Below are 16,190 nucleotides of genomic sequence, written 5' to 3' on the forward strand. Positions count from 1 at the left end.
ATCTGCTTAACTTTCCGGAGCCAGTTGATATATGAAAAAAAAGTTTTGGCCTGAATACCCCTTTAAAGTCTCACTGTAAGAGGCATATACCTTATGGGAATAAAAGGGTCAGAAATAAAAGGAAACCAATATGGATGAATAAGAAAGTTAAGGGGGCAATAAATGACAAAAATAAAGCATTTAAACTACTAAAACAGGACAGCAGTGAAGAAGCATTAAAAAGCTATAGAGAAAAATATAAAATATGTTAAAAACAGATAAAAGCCGCAAAAATAGAGACCCCAAAATATTCTTTAACTATATAAATAGCAAAAAGGTCAAAAATGAAAGTGTAGGCCCTTTATAAAATAATGAGGAAGAAATTATAGACGGGGATCAGGAAAAAGCAAATAAATTAAACAAATTCTTCTCCACTGGGTATGCTGGGTCCCACAGTAGAGGTGGGACCCAGCTTCCCTGCCTCCATCCCCGCTGCACTGATATGCCCGCCGACCTCAGGCTCAATATTCATGAGGGTGGCATATTGGGACGGAGGCAGGGAAGCTGGGTCCCACCTCCATTGCACAAAGCCGGCTATTTCAAGATTAGCAATGTATACAACGAGTTTCTCTGGGAAATGGACTGCGAATCTGAGTAAGTCTGGTTCACTTGCACTATAACCCACTGTATTGGGTTTAGTGAGGGTAAACCGGCTGTCAGCTTCCCTATATAAAAAATAAATAAATAAAAAAAAAAATTATTTCCATGTGTACCCTGAAGGTAGGTTATAATCACAGCTTTGTATCTTTGCATTGTTGGGTGGGAAGAAGTTCTAAAACTATCTAATTCTTAAAAAGTGCAAAGGCAGAAAATTTCCCTGATTTATCAGTGTCTGCTAAATATTGTGCTTGGTAGGCTTTATTGTTTATGCCAGAACGGTGCGACAAAATTTGGGCACATGTCATGATTAGGCCACACCTTTTTACCAATAAAACAAACTTTTTATTTTTTCGGGCATAGGGAAAATGGGGGAGATTCATCAAAACCCGTGCAGAGAAAACATAGACCAGTTGCCCATAGCAACCAATCGCTTCTTTAATTTTCATTCTTAGATTTTTGTAAAAATTTAAAGCAATCTGGTTGCTATGGGCAACTGGTCAACTTTTCCTCTACACAGGTTTTGATAAATCTCTCCCAATGTGTCTAAAATACATATTGCACAAGCCAATTTTAAACTGTCAGAAATCTGAGGTATTTGCTATATTAAATCTTTTATTAATAATAATTTTCTTTGTTCTTTCAGTGTTGTTTCTTATCAAATCCGATACGAAGGAAATGTTTCTTCTGAAACAAAAATAAAGTTCATGACAGATGGTGTACTGCTAAAAGAAATTCAGAAGGTGAACATCTTTATTATCCGTGACTGAATGTAAAATGCACCCTGACACTTGTGTGTGCCTGTCATTTGAAAAACCTTTTTGACATGTCAGAAGTCTTGGTCGGTCATGTTCTCATGTGCTCAGACCCCCACTGTTTGTTAGAATAATGAGTGGCTGAGTGCTCCTTAGATTTACTTTAGATTCCTTCTCCTGGAATCAGACAGGGAGAGCAGCGCTCACTGACCACTCTGGACTTGTTCTAGCGATCAGTTGGGTTCTAAACACCCAGACCAATCAAGACTTTTCACATGTATCTTTATTATGCCAAATTATTTTTTTTTCAAATGACAGGACTCTTAAAAGATCAATCTAAAGAATTATAAGATTAAAATCCTACATACAAGCCAGTTTTGGGGTCAGTCTACACATTGGCACAGTTTTTTTAATCTGTCCAAGAAAAAATAGACAGGTTGTCCAATTGACATGAATGGGAAAGGTTTCGGGGCATGCTCTGTGACCTTTGCAAAGGTCATTCCACAGGGTGGGCGAGGCTGAGCTGTAAGCATCTTTTATGGTCTTGTCTATCTACTGGTATCACCTTTTACTTTAGACATCAATTTCCAGCATTCTCCTTATCTCAGACAGAACAGGAAATCTCATCTTAGTTTTCAGGCTTCATGTTGAAAATGAAAAGTAAAAGATTTCAGAATTATATTATAATGTAGATAGTAAAGTGAAACATTTGTAGAAAAAAAAAGTCACCAAAAATTCTTACACAATATGCTTAACATAAAAACTGGATTTCTGCAATAGGTCATTTTCTGATGACACGTTCCTTTTAATGTCTTTCTCCACTGCTTGCTGCATGAATTTTTAAACATTATTTGTGTTTTTTTTAGGATTTCTTGCTTACAAAATACAGAGTAATAATCATTGATGAAGCTCATGAACGCAGTGTCTACACCGATATTTTAATTGGACTTTTATCTCGCATTGTTCCTCTTCGTACAAAGGTAGCCTGAAGTGAATCTGTCTTCATTGTTTTTCTTGACCCTTGTATATTTTTACTGTAAATGTATATATTCTTCTATAGATCTGTGAAAATGTATATGCATTTCTTTAACAGAAAGGAATCCCATTAAAGTTAATTATCATGTCAGCTACTCTGCGCATTGAAGACTTCACTGAAAACAAAAGACTATTCCCCATTACTCCACCAGTGATTAAGGTGAGGAAAACTGAACAATTATGATATACACATCATATATTCCAATGAGTATTCTATAAATATATATGGCCATTTGACTTTTGAAAGGCTTTCTGAAATTTTTAAGTAGTTGCACTGATGGGGTGTTCTCTAAAGTGGCTACAAACCAGAGTTAAAATGGTTTTTTTCCCGGATATTCCAAACATAAAAAGACAATGAGAGAAATGTAGGGATTGATTTTAGTAATCTAAAACAACGATCCAGTGAAAAAATTCATTAAAATCTATAACCTTTAATACAAAATCGTTTAAAAAGTCCAAAACAGCATAGAAAATTTAAACATATAAACTAATCCGACCTACATGTTTCAAGTGCGTCCGCACTTGATACATGAGTGCAGACGCACTTGAAACATATAGGTCGGGTTAGTAACACCTCTTAATGGAGTAACAGTTATTAAGACATTCTAAAATGCCCAACCGAATAAATCCCCAGCTGCAACCCTAGGTTTAGCTACTGGTGATAATGGGATGTGTTGTTTTCAGCGGGCTGATTCCCTGCTCACCATGTGTACACATTACCTAGCAACTGACTCCTCATTTAGGGTATTTTTGGATGGAACTAATATGCACATGTCCTAGGCACATCATCCTATGAAGGAATCCAAATGGCTGTTGCCTCACACTAACTCACTGGGACTTTGGATTACATGCCTGTGACTTATTTCCTCCTGCATCTCAAAATTACTCAGTGGACAGGAGGCTGAGATATTGGCATAGGTCGTCATAGGTGGCATTGTTTTGAGCATATGGTTCATTGTCAACATTTGTGTACCTGTTTGCAAGTCCTCACATCGGTTTAAGGGCATATAAATGAAGCCAGAGTGCATGAAATGTTTGCTTTGGTGGTCACTTAGTTCATATACTTTTATCCGGTTGGTTTGATTGATCTTTACACTATACTATACTGTACTATATTGTATTATGAACACTAAAGTTTGCTATCTAGTCTCGCTCTCTCATGTTGTGCTTATATATAGCCTGTATACTTAGTAGATGCACTGATGCAGCTTAGATGCTATGCACAGCTTTGAAATTTGCCAATGTTTACTATATTCAGGGGTGTGGAAATTTTATAAAAAACTACTTGTCCACCGGACTAAAATGGAGCAAAATCTACTTGTCCCTCATGACGATCCACTTGTCCGGGCCAATTTTCGCTTTTACGCTCTCGTTTTTTCCTCCTCGCCTTATAATAGCCATAACTACCTACTATAATGATACCTTTTTAATTTTTCAATAACATATTCTCCGAACCAAAAAAATATATAAATATATATTAAGGGAAGTGAAATTGAAATAGTAAAAGATAATTTTAGCAGATTTGGTGGTTTTTCTTTTCTGCGCCATTTACCTTGTGGTTGATGTCACATGTTAGTTTTATACTTTTGGCGCCTGATTACAGCGATACCAGATTTGTATCGTTTACGTCATGTTTTACTAATTCTGGACTTTTTCAAAAATTTTTTAATTGCCATTTTTTAACCCCTGCAGCTTTATTTTTTTTCCCGCATACCAGGCTGTATGGGGGCTCATTTTTTGCGCCATAATCTGTTTTTTGTATCGGTACCATTTTGGTATTGATCTGACTTTTTAATCGCTTTTAATTTACTTTTTTTATCTGGGATATTATAAAAATTTCAAATCTGTGGTTTGGTATTTTTATTACATTTACCGTACGGGATACATAATGTTATATTTTCATAGGTTGTACCATTACGCACGAAGCGATACCAAATATGTTTATTTTTATTGTTTGCATGTTTTTATATAGGAAAAGGGGGTGATTTGAACTTTTAACATGGAAGGGGTTAATGCAGCGGTCTTCAAACTGTGGCCCTCCAGATGTTGCAAAACTACAACTCCCAGCATGCCCGGACAGCCAACGGCTGTCCTGGCATGCTGGGAATTGTAGTTTGGTAACATCTGGAGGGGCACAGTTTGAAGACCACTGGGTTAATATGTGTCTTTCAAACTTTTATTTATTATTATTATTTTTTTTTACACTTTATTAGACTTATGAGGAATCATTCGATTCCTCAGACAGATGAATAGATTCTATTGAACTCTATTAATCTGTGTGCTCTGTGATCCATTGATAGAACCTGGTCCAGCCAGGATCTATCAATGACAGAGCTGGGACAGCTGGAAGCAGAGGTAAGTCCTCCGGCTACCTCTATAGTGGATCGCCCCCCTGTGATCACGCTGCGGGGGGGCGATCCACCCCACTAGCCCACCAGGGAGCGTTCACATCTCCCTTTAGACGCCGCTGTCGGCTTTGACAGCGGCGATCTAAAGGGTTAATAGCCAGCCGCGGCGATCGCCGCATGCTGGCTATTAGCGGCCCCCGGCTTCTGAGAACAGCCGGGGGCTGCAGAGTATGGAGCGGGCAGGAATCCCGAGCCCGCTCCATACTCCCCTGTGAGCGCCGCATACAGTCTCCCCGTGCGGGAAGTGAAGGCAGAGGACGCAGGTCTGCACTGGGAGCAAGAAGCCACGCCCCCTCATCTCCCTCCCCCCCCCCCGCACGTCTGCAGAGCAGGGGAGAGAAGACAAATACACAGCTTCTCATCTCCCCTGCTCTGCTTCCGAGGACACAGGCTGCAGAGTATGGAGCGGGCAGGAGTCGGCAGCCCGCTCCATACAGACTGCAGATCCGCCGCACTTGTCAGGTCCGGCCCTGCTTGCCCGACAAAGGGCCGGACAAATTCACCTGCCCGGCGCCCAAAACTGCTAGTCCGGGGCGTCGGGCGATAGAAATTCCACATCCCTGTATATTATTATTTTTCTCTTTACAGTGGATATGTGTGTGTGTATGTGTGTGTGTGTATGTATGTATGTATGTATGTATGTATATATATATATATATATATATATATATTTACACATACACACACCCCCACTCCAAGGGGGGAATTTTATAGTCTAGTAAATGCCATTTCTCGGTCACTCTTCATTGGGGAACACCTTACTGATGGGTATATGCTCTTGCCATTAGGAGGCGCTGACACTAGGAAAAAAAGTCGTCTCCTCCCTGGCAGGATATACCCGCCCACTGGAAGTGAGGTAATCAGTTTTAGCTAGTGTCATCAAGGAGGCAAGACACAGTTATTAGTAAGGGCTGTTTAGTTAGGTTCTTAACTCCCATTTGTTTCCTTTTTACAGGTGGGGGTTCAGGAGCATGGCACTACCTGTTCCCCCATATGTGGCTAAGGGGCACGGGACATTAATGAATGCACCGTTAACCCCTTCCCGCCAACGGCCAGCGTCTGGGGTTGCACCTTAGGGTCCAGGTCCCCCTATTTTCCCTGCTCGTCCTGCTGTCGCAGCCTGACGTGATGCAGGTGACTAAAAAGCTGGCTGAAAACACCTTTGTTTTTTGGCTGTGAGCATTCAGATGAGCTTTTTACTGTCTCTACTTGTGTGCTTTTACCCACTTTTGCAGCCTGGCTCTCTTCCGGTTTCATGGTTCTCTACTGCTGCTCATACAACTTTGGCACTCTCCTCTTTGACAGAGTTTATGCACTCGTGTGGCTCGACGACAGCCGGTCTAGCCACCGTCTGTTGTTGGGGTCCTTCCATTGCTCTCCTCCTTCCACGACACAATCTCCCTGGAGGGTGTGTTCATCCTCTCCTTGGCAGTGTCATTTGCACTACACTGACACCACCGTCTCTGGGATAGCCTTCCTGTGCCCTGCTGGGTTCCTTGTTGTTTCCCCTCCGTTCCCGTCCTGGTGGCATGTTGCTTCGGAGTGCTCTGGTCCGCTCGGGCAACTGGGGTCCAAGGCCAGTTAGTCTCCTTGTCTTGGACACTATCCCAGGATGCTGTGGTGTGCCTTCCTTTCTAGGCCTGCCCTCCTGGTTCTTGAACCTTTTTGATGGTTAAGCCATCGGGCACGTGTAGCAAACCTGCCCAGACTTCTTTGCGATTGCGTTTGTGGAGCGGTTTCCTTTCCGCACTTCTTCTGTCTCGTCACGGAAGCTTGTCACCCGGAGCATTTTCCGAACCTTGGGTCTTTTTACCCTTTGGGTGTAAGTCTTTAAGGAGACTCAGGAACCTCCACTTCCCTTGTCTTTCGCTCTGGTATTTGGTGATGCCGTTCCGCTACTTTTTTGTCCGTTCTTACTTCTGTCTCCTCCTTCGGGGTCCATCTACTCCTGAGACGAAAGGCGTTCTGGTCTTCCGGATTCTGCCAGTCAAGCTCGTTTTGCCTCCCGGGTTCTTACGTCGGGCCCCTGGGATAGGGGTTTTTGGGTCGGCGGACGTTCAGGTCATTGATCTTATCTGCCAGACCTCTCTAGATCTGGATTCCGTCTTTCTTTTTTCTCAGTGGTTTTCTGGTCTCCACGTCTGTGCTTGCCTTCTGCTCAGGCGTCCACTGCTCTCCCTGGTGTTTTTTTTCCGCCATGTTCTCTTGAATCGGTTGACTATGGGGCTCTCTTGTTGTTGTTCCCTTTTCCTTTTTGTTTTCCAGGTGGGCTAGCCCTCTGACCGGTGCTGTGTTCCTTGGCATTGTTTTCTTCTTCCTTCAGGGTGGTTCCGGCCCATCTGGCTTCTTAGTCGACCTTTTCTTGTCTCTCCGTTTGGTCGTAGGTTTAGTCTCGGCGAAGCACGGTCTCTTCCTTGGTGTCCTAGTCCATATCCATGGATGGGGGATCTCCGGGAGCTCAGTTTCTGGGCCTCGGTTGTCTCTGGCCTGGGGTCTTGTCTGCAGGCCTTGCGGTCGAGTGGGTTCAGTCTCGGGACTGCTCCCCTTTCGCTAGTGGTTGTTTTTCCTACCCTAGGGGACTGCTTTGGTACGTACCATCAGTAAGGTGTTCCCCCAATGAAGAGCGGCCAAGAAAAGGAGATTTTTTTTTGTACTCACTGTAAAATCTCTTCCTCGTAGCATTCATTTGGAGACACCGCACCCACCCATTTTTTTCAATTTTTGTCCGGATAGTTTTTTTCCGATTTTTACCTGGGATTCTTTTCTAGGGTCCTTTTTGGACGTATTTCTTTGTTGGCTTCTCCTACTGCTTTGTAACAAACTGATTACCTCACTTCCAGTGGGCGGGTATATCCTGCCAGGGAGGAGCCGACTTTTTTTTCCTAGTGTCACCGTCTCCTAGTGGCAAGAGCATATACCCATCAGTAAAAGGTTTCCCCCAATGAAGGCTACAAGAAAGAGATTTTACGGTGAGTACAAAAAAAAAATCTCCTTTTCTCGGTCGCTCTTCATTGGGGGAAACCTATATTGATGGGTAGATGCTCTTGCCACTAGGAGGCACTGACACTAGGAAAAAAAGTCAGCCCCTGGCAGGATATACCCGCCCACTGGAAGTGAAGTAATCAGTTTTAGCTAGTGTCAGTAGGAGGCAAGACACAGATCTTGGAGCTTCCCAGACCTGGTCTTTTTTTAAATTATTTTCTAGAAAGGGCTGTTTGGTTTTTTTCTCCCTTTTTGTTTCCCTTTTTCAAGTGGGGGTTCAGGAGCATGGCGCTACCTGCTCCCATATATGCGACAAAGGGGCACGGAACATAGTATGGGCCGTCAACCCCTTATCGCCATTGGCCAGCGCCTGGAAGTTGTACCCTGGGTCCGGGTCCAACACTTTCCCTGCTCGCCCCGCTATCTTACCCTGGTATGAAGAAGCGTGGCCATAAGCTGGTTGAAGACGCCTGGGTAAGTATGAGAAGATAGTCTGTTGGTGAGTGTGTCTTAACTAATTATGGCTCCCCACTGCTAACAAGTGGTGTCCAAAGGAGTGGCCCGGCGTGTACAATGGATTTTGTGCAGGGTGATGGGGATACAATCCATGGCTCCTTAGCCTCCCCCGATCTCCCAGGATGACGGGGAATACTATTCATGTCCGCAGGCCTCCCCGCCCCTCCATTTGTGACAATAGGGCACAGTGTTATTTCATATGGGTCGTTGTCCCCTTATCGTCACTGGCCAGCACCTGGGGGTGTACTCTATTGATAAGCCAGACTGTTGTCTGCACGGTTTCTGCCGCCACTGGTCTCCCATCCTGAGGCTGCCCCGTGCTTGGCTGGAGTTCCTGTACCCCTTTTCTAATGGGAGGAGTCCAGAAGGGTGACGCAATAGGTACAAGGGGATCCTGAGACAGTAAGCTAGACAGTGATCTTAATGATCTCCTACACCTCTAGGTCGCCCTTCAGGAATTACGGTCCCACTGCTAGGGCGCGGTGTCCGAAGAAGTGACCCGACATGTCCTATCGACCCTTTTCAGGGTGATAGGAGAGCAATCCAGGGCTTCTCTGCCTCCCCTGATCTCCCAGGGTCACAGGGAATCTATCCACTGGGCTGCCACGTGCTTGGCTGTGTTTTCCCGTACCTTTCTGTGTTAGGTGGATTCTGGACGAAGGTTCCTGCAAAGTGCACAGGGATCATGCCAGTCAGCCAGACATTCGTCTGCATGGTCTCCGGCACCACCAAGTCGCCCATCGGATCGGCCACACTCCAGTACCCCACTTTCTGTGGGGAGGGTTCGAAGGAGTGATCCTGTGCGTTCAGGAATCCGGTCAGCCAGACGGTCGTCTGCTTGATTTACTGCTACCTCGGGTCAACTACCATACACTTTCCACTCAGTGGATGGATGTGTAGGTAACCCACTGCCGAGGTGTAGTTCTGAGTGAGCCACCCCATGTTGCTTCATGAGCCTTATACAATGCACCACATACTGGTTCGCAGGGTTCCCTGCTTTACCAGGTCCCTCTCTGCATGCCTGCCGCTCTCACGGCTGAAGGCTGGTAACTGACTTTCAATGTGTGGTTCTGAATGCGTGACCTGGTGTGGCCATGGCCCCTATGCCATATAGCCAGACTGTGTCTGCATGGTTTCTGATCCATCAGGTCACCTCCCCCTTTCCTGCTGCTCCGGTGACAGCATTCCTGTCACTCACTTTCCATGTGAAGTTCCACGAAGTGTGTCTCTGTGGGTTCGTTGAACCTGTTATTTCAATCAGTCTTCCTTCATCTCTTGCATCTAAGACAGCAGTCCTAGTGTGGGGCTCCATTAGGAGATGGGGTGTGGGCGTTTCCTACAGGTTCCATGGCTTTTCACAGCAATGGCAGCATACTCTGTTCCCCTTTTTAAGAGTGCCACGTTGGACTGCTAGGGGCATGGTTGTGCCACACCATTGAGTGCTGAGCCTGTCTTTCATACTGCCGGACTTTGGATGTCAGCGATTCCTTTTGTCTGCACTCTTGCTTCCTCACTACTGTCATGAGGTATCCATGTCTGTGTCGGCATGTGTAGAGTCCACCTTCCCATCTGCTGGTGGGTTGTGCCTCGGACCTTCCTGTCATCTTGTTTCCACGTGTCTGTGGTGGTTGAGCACCTCTGTTCTGGCATGGGGCCTGGTGGGGCATCACAGACAGTTCAGCCCCCCCCCCCCCTTATGCCTTCAGGTATCTTCCTGGATTCCTGTGAAGGGTGACTCAGGCTAGTGCTGGTCGGTATGACCAAAAATGGATATCACAGTATTTTTCCAAATTATGGCAGTTTCACGGTATTTAACAGTATTTCCCCCCCCCCCCCCCCCCCCATTCATTACCAATAATAAAAAGTGCCGTGAATGTACCAGCTCATACATAAAGGTCCTGTAACTCACCCATGCTGTATATGTAGGTATTGTCCTAAACCCAGAGTGCGCTTTCACTCCTTTCTCAGGGGGCTACTATGTAGAGCCCTGCATGGGACTGTTGTTTTTTTTAATCCCGTTCCCGGAGACTTTTTTTATCCAATCCCGCCCGCTAAAATGTTTGTCCAATCCCGCCCACTGACATTGGAATTAGAGTGCAATGCTCCGTACATACTCCCCGTGTATAGCGGTGTGTGTAGTTCATTCCTATATATGGGGGGGGGGGGCAGGGTGGTATGTGCAGAGCATTGCACTCTAGTGTGCAGATGTGAATAGCAGTGAATGTGCAGACTCTGAGGCCCTAAGTCACTGACCAATGCAATGCTCTGCACATACCTGCCCTACAAGGATGTATGAGGGCTGTTTTTTTGCGCTTTTTATCAGTACCATTTTTGATTTAATGGGACTTTTTTATGGAATATGAAGTGACCAAAAAATGCAATTTTGGTCTTTAGTATTTTTATTTTTATTTTTTTTAAGTGTACACGATCGACCGTGCAATTTAATTAACATTATTTTTTAATGGTTCAGACATTAACACACGTGGCGATACCACATACTTTTTTATCATAATTTTTTTTTTTTACATTTTAGTAAAAAAATGGGAAAGGGGGGGGGGGGGGAATTCAAGCTTTTATTAGGGAAGGGGTAAATGGGGAAGGAGTTGCATTTTTTTTAACACTTTTTTATTACACTTTTTACTTTTTGTTATAGCTCCCATAGGGTATCTGCAGACTGAAGAGCATTGTACCCTAGGGTCTGTACAAGACCCTACGGTGCAATGCTCTGCAGTCTGCACATACCCCAATGTTTATAGCAGTGTATGTACATTCCTATACAGGTGGGGGTATGTGCAGAGCATTGCACCCTTGTCTGAAGTAGAGACTAGGGTGCAATGCTCTGAACATACCCCCACCTGTATAGGAATTTACACACACACTTCTATACACATGGAAGGGTATGTGCAGACTGCAGAGCATTGCACCCTAAGGTCTGTAGAAGACACTTGGGTGCAATGCTCTGTCTGAAGTCTTCTCTGCACATCCCCCCATGTGTATAGCAGTGCAGAGCAGTCTGCAGACACAGATGGATGAATAGCGGTGTGAGGTGGAAATTTGTCCGCACTACGGCGGCGGCGGGAGGAGACAGATAGGAGGAGCAGCAGCCCCACCCTGGTGAGTGATTGGTGAATGCACTTGGAGGGTGGGGCTGCCAGTGAGTCTACTGCTGCTGCAGAGTCTGAGGTTGATGCAGGACCGGCAGGCATATCGCCTGACCGCCCGCCCGCAGCAGCCTCCTGACTGGTATTGAGTTTTGAAAAATTTGGATCGTGGAACAAAAAAAATTCCGTATGAACCGGTATACCGCCCAGCACTAACTCAGGTGCCTGCTCAGTTGGCTTACACACGACCAGACTGGCTCCATTGTCACCCATCTGGTCCAGGGTTTTACCCCGATGGGGTGTTCCTCTCAACACTGTTGGTTGCTGTGTGTGTGTGTGCTTCTTCCTTGCATTTTTAGTCAAGTCTTTGCTTCTTTGCCCCGCTCCAGTGTCCAGGATTCTGTTCCCCCTGGGGACACAAATTGGCTCCTCGATAGGGTTCTCGCAGGGTTCCTGGGGGCTATATCCACCAAGTATTTTGTCCGTTGCCACAGGGAAGCATGTTCCTGCTCCTTCAGTGCCTGTTGCACTTTGACAATCCCCCACAATCCCCCTTCCACGGGGGTACAGGGATCAGGCGGCTTGGCATGGTCAGTGCCTGAGTTTCATCTTGACCACCCCTTGTTTTCCCTCCACTAGGGGACTGTTTCGCTGGTCGCTTTCTACTACCGAGATGAAGCAATCTCTCTCTTCTCACTTTATAGGTGGGATATGTGGCTGGGCCCTTGTTTTTCGCTGAGAGCTTTCAGAAGAGCCTTTCGCTGTGTCTGCCTGTGTGCTTACTGCCCACTATTGCAGCCTGGCTCTCTTCCTGTTTCTTGGTTATCTACTGCTGCTCAGGCAGCCTTGGTACTCTCCTTTGTTGGAGGGGTTTCTGTTATCATGTGTGGCTCGGCGATCGCTGGTCTAGCCACCGTCTGTCGTTTGGGTCCTGCCATTGCTCTCCTCCCCCCTTGGCACAATCTCCCTGGTAGGGTGTGTTCCTCCTTCTCTTTGACAGTGTCATTTGCGCTACACTGACACCACAGTCTTCTAGACTAACATTCCTGTGCCCAGAGCCTGGGACTCCCAGCCGGGTTTCCTCTTGTTCTCCCTCCGTTCCCGTCCTGGCGGGTTGTTGCTTTGGAGTGCTCCCGTGCGCTTGGACTGCTCGAGCCCAGGACCGGTTGGTCTCCTTGTCTTGGACACTATCCTTCTTTTCTAGGTCGGCCCTCCTGGTTCTTTGGGCCTTAGTGACGGTTGAGGTCTCGGGCATGTGTAGTGGTCCTGCCCAGACTTCTCCACGATCCCATTTTTAGGGGGCGGTCTTTCTGTACTTCACTTCTGTCTCGGCACGGAGGTTTGTCACCTGGAGCATTTCCCGAACGTTGGGTTTCCTTACCCTTCGGGTGTAAGTCTTCCAGGAGACTCAGGAACCTCCTTTTCAGGGTCTTCCACTCCTTTCTTGGCCGTTTATTCTTCCGTGTCCGTCTTCCAGGTGACTCCGGAATCTCCAGCTCCCATGTCTGTCACTCGGTGTTCCGGGATGCCCCTTTTCTGGACATTCCACTCCTTCTTGGCCATTGTTCCCTTCCATCTTCGGGGTCCATGTTCTTTCGAGATGGAGGGCGTTCCTGTCATCCAGATTACACCAGTTGAGCTATGTCCTCCCAGGTGCTTGCGGCGGGCTCCTGGCTAGGGGTTTTGGGTCTGCAGATGTTTAGCTCTTCGATCTTCCGCACCAGGCCCCTCTAGAGCCGGTTTCAGTCTTTCTTTTTTTCCGGTGAGTTTTGGGCCGCCACCTCGTGTGCTCGCCTTCTGCTCAGGCGTACATTGCTCCCCTGGGCTTCTTCCGCTATATTCTCTTTTATTGGTTGACTCTGGATGGGGTTCTTTTGTTGTGCCATTTTTCATTTTTGTTTCCCAACCAGGCTAGCCCTCGTTCTGGTTCTGTGTTCCTTAGACTTGATTCCTACCTCCTTCCAGGATGGTGTCGGCCCCTCTGGTTTCCTAGTCAACTTTTTCTGGTCTCTCTATGAGGACCGTAGGCTTAGTCTCTGCAAAGGACGGTCCCTTCCTTTGGCATCCCAGTCCATCTCCATGGACGGAGGATCTTCCAGGAGCTCTGTTTCTAGGCCTCGGTTTTCTCTGGCCTGGGTTCTCGTCCGCAGGCCTTACGGTCGAGTGGGTTCAGTCTCAGGACTGATTCCCTTTCTCTGGTTATTGTTATTCCCACCCAAGGGAACTGCTTTGGTACGTCCCATCAGTATAGGTGTCCCCCAATAAAGAGCGACCGAGAGAAGGAGATTTTTGTACTCACCGTAAAAACTCTATCTCGTAGCCTTTATTGGGGGACACTGCACCCACCCATTTCTTCATTTTTTTGTCCGGATACTCTTTTCTGGTTCTTGGGTTTTTATCTGGGATTCTTTTCTAAGGTCCTTCAGACATATTACTTTGTTGGCTTCTCCTACTGCTTTGTGACAAAACTGATTACCTCACTTCCAGTGATACCCGCCAGGGAGGAGCCAACTTTATTTTCCTAGTGTCAGTGCCTCCTAGTGGCAAGAGCATATACCCATCAGTATAGGTGTCCCCCAATGAAGGCTACGAGAAAGAGATTTTACGGTGAGTACAAAAATCTCCTTTTACCACAAGCAACATTTATTTTTTCATATTTATCAAGAGTCTTTGTGATATACCAAATCTGTATCATTGTATATTTTTTTTATTATTATTACCTTTTTTAGGTGGATACCAGACAGTTTCCAGTCACAGTTCACTTTAATAAACGGACTCCACTGGATGACTATGCAGGGGAATGTTTCAGAAAAGTCTGCAAGATTCATAGAATGCTCCCAACAGGTAGTGTGAAAGCTTACATAAGGATCAATTGAAAAATTGAGTCTTGATTGTTTCTTGGAAGTTCTCATAGAACTTCAAAAGTACCCTACTACGCTACTGCAGCCCTATTATTAAAGGGGTACTCTGGCCCTAAGACATCTTGTCCCCTATCCAAATAATAGGGGAGAAGATGTCTGATCGCGGGGGTCCCGCCGCTGGGGACCCTCCGCAATCTCTCATGCAGCACTCAGCTGCACGAAGAGATGACGGCTCCATGTCTGAAGCCTCACGACCACTGGGCCGGAGTATAGTGATGTCACAACTCCGCCCCCTTGTGATGTCATGCCCCCCTTGTGACGCCTCCTCCCATAGGCTTGCATTGAGGAGGCATCACACCCCCTCCCATAGACTTGCATTTGGGGGGGCGTGATGTCACAAGGGGGTGCAGTCGTGATGTCACGATACTCCAGTCCCGTGTTCGTAAGGCTTCAGACACCGAGTCATCATCTCTTCCTGCAGCTGAGACATGTGGGTGCTGCATGGGAGATTGTGGGGGTCCCCAGCGGCGGGACCCCCGCAATCGGACATCTTATCCCCTATCCTTTGGATAGGGGATAAGATGTCTTAGGGCCAGGGTACACCTTTAAAGAAAATGCTGTTAACATGTAAGACCAATTTACTTCATTTGTGACACTTGTTTCATATCATATTTCTCATTTATTGCTAGGAGGAATCTTGGTGTTCCTCACAGGTCAAGCAGAAGTACATTCACTATGTAGGCGGCTGAGAAAAATGTTTCCTTACCGAGGAAAACAAGGACATAAAGGTGAGTTTGCTCGCAATTGACTTACATTCAGAGGCTTAAAGGGGTACTCCGGTAGAAAACTTATTTTTTTAAATCAACTGGTGCCAGAAAGTTAAACAGATTTGTAAAATGACTTCTATTAAAAAATCTTAATCCTTCTAGTACTTATTAGCTGCTGAATAAGTATGAGGAAATTATTATCTTTTTGGAACACAGTGCTCTCTGCTGACATCATGACCACAGTGCTCTCTGCTGACATCTCTGTCCATTTTAGGAACTGTCCAGAACAGTATATGTTTTCTATGGGGATTTTCTCCTACTCTGGATAGTTCTTAAAATGGACAGAGATCTCTTGATGTGACTTTCCCAAAATCGGGTTCAAAATGGGGCTATTTACCTCAGTTGCTCAACTCACAGTAAAAATGTGTCATTTTTACAGCGATTTTGGAGAATCACGGCAAAAACTAAAAAATGCAGTACAAATGCAACCTGTGGTATTATGTGGTAATGTGAATCTTAGACCCTGTTCTTGATAACACAACAGGATGCTCTAGCATTTCTTTTGTGGCCATCGGGTCAAAATGTTCCTTTCACAGCTGCAGCTGAGTCAATCTGTTACATCCTTGTGTTAGAGATTACAGTTCCTTCCTCAATTACATTGATGCTGAGGCTACTATATTATTACTGATCATTCCTGTAAGCAAATAGGTAATTCCTCAGCTCATCTCTTCAGCCAGAGACCTGGCGCACGGCACAGTGTGAACCAACAACAAAGTAATATAAGAAAGTAAGGAGTCCAGCACAGGATCTTGTGCAAATAAAAGTAGATTCTTTATTCAAGCCACGAGACAGCAGGATACAAAGTAACGTAAAATACATTGTATGAGTAAGGCTGGTCACACTGGCTGAAACGCATTACTTTGTATCCTGCTGTCTCGTGGCTTTAATAAAGAATCTACTTTTATTTGCACAAGATCCTGCGCTGGACTTCTACTTTCTTATAATCATTCCTGTACCTATAACTCCATGCATTCTGACAGAAACTTTGTTTAGGTACATATGTGTGGTCCTCGGAGTGCCCTTCGGAATACTTGACTGTCCTTTATTACCTCTCTTGTGCCTACGCTCG

At 45.6% G+C, this 16,190-nt stretch overlaps 1 protein-coding gene across 5 annotated transcripts in view; it reads left to right on the top strand.

The window, feature by feature from the left end:
• Window positions 1-16,190, top strand: part of DHX37 (DEAH-box helicase 37) — a 98,725-nt gene that overhangs the window by 30,598 nt on the left and 51,937 nt on the right. For all 5 annotated transcript variants that reach the window (XM_056533810.1, XM_056533820.1, XM_056533792.1 and 2 more), the window contains exons 8-12: window positions 1,283-1,379; window positions 2,258-2,371; window positions 2,485-2,586; window positions 14,163-14,277; window positions 14,984-15,082. In XM_056533810.1, the coding sequence (XP_056389785.1) occupies window positions 1,283-1,379; window positions 2,258-2,371; window positions 2,485-2,586; window positions 14,163-14,277; window positions 14,984-15,082 (527 nt within the window). The remainder of the gene's footprint in view (window positions 1-1,282; window positions 1,380-2,257; window positions 2,372-2,484; window positions 2,587-14,162; window positions 14,278-14,983; window positions 15,083-16,190) is intronic.

Source organism: Hyla sarda, chromosome 1 (assembly GCF_029499605.1).
Source record: "Hyla sarda isolate aHylSar1 chromosome 1, aHylSar1.hap1, whole genome shotgun sequence".
Taxonomy (NCBI): domain Eukaryota; kingdom Metazoa; phylum Chordata; class Amphibia; order Anura; family Hylidae; genus Hyla; species Hyla sarda.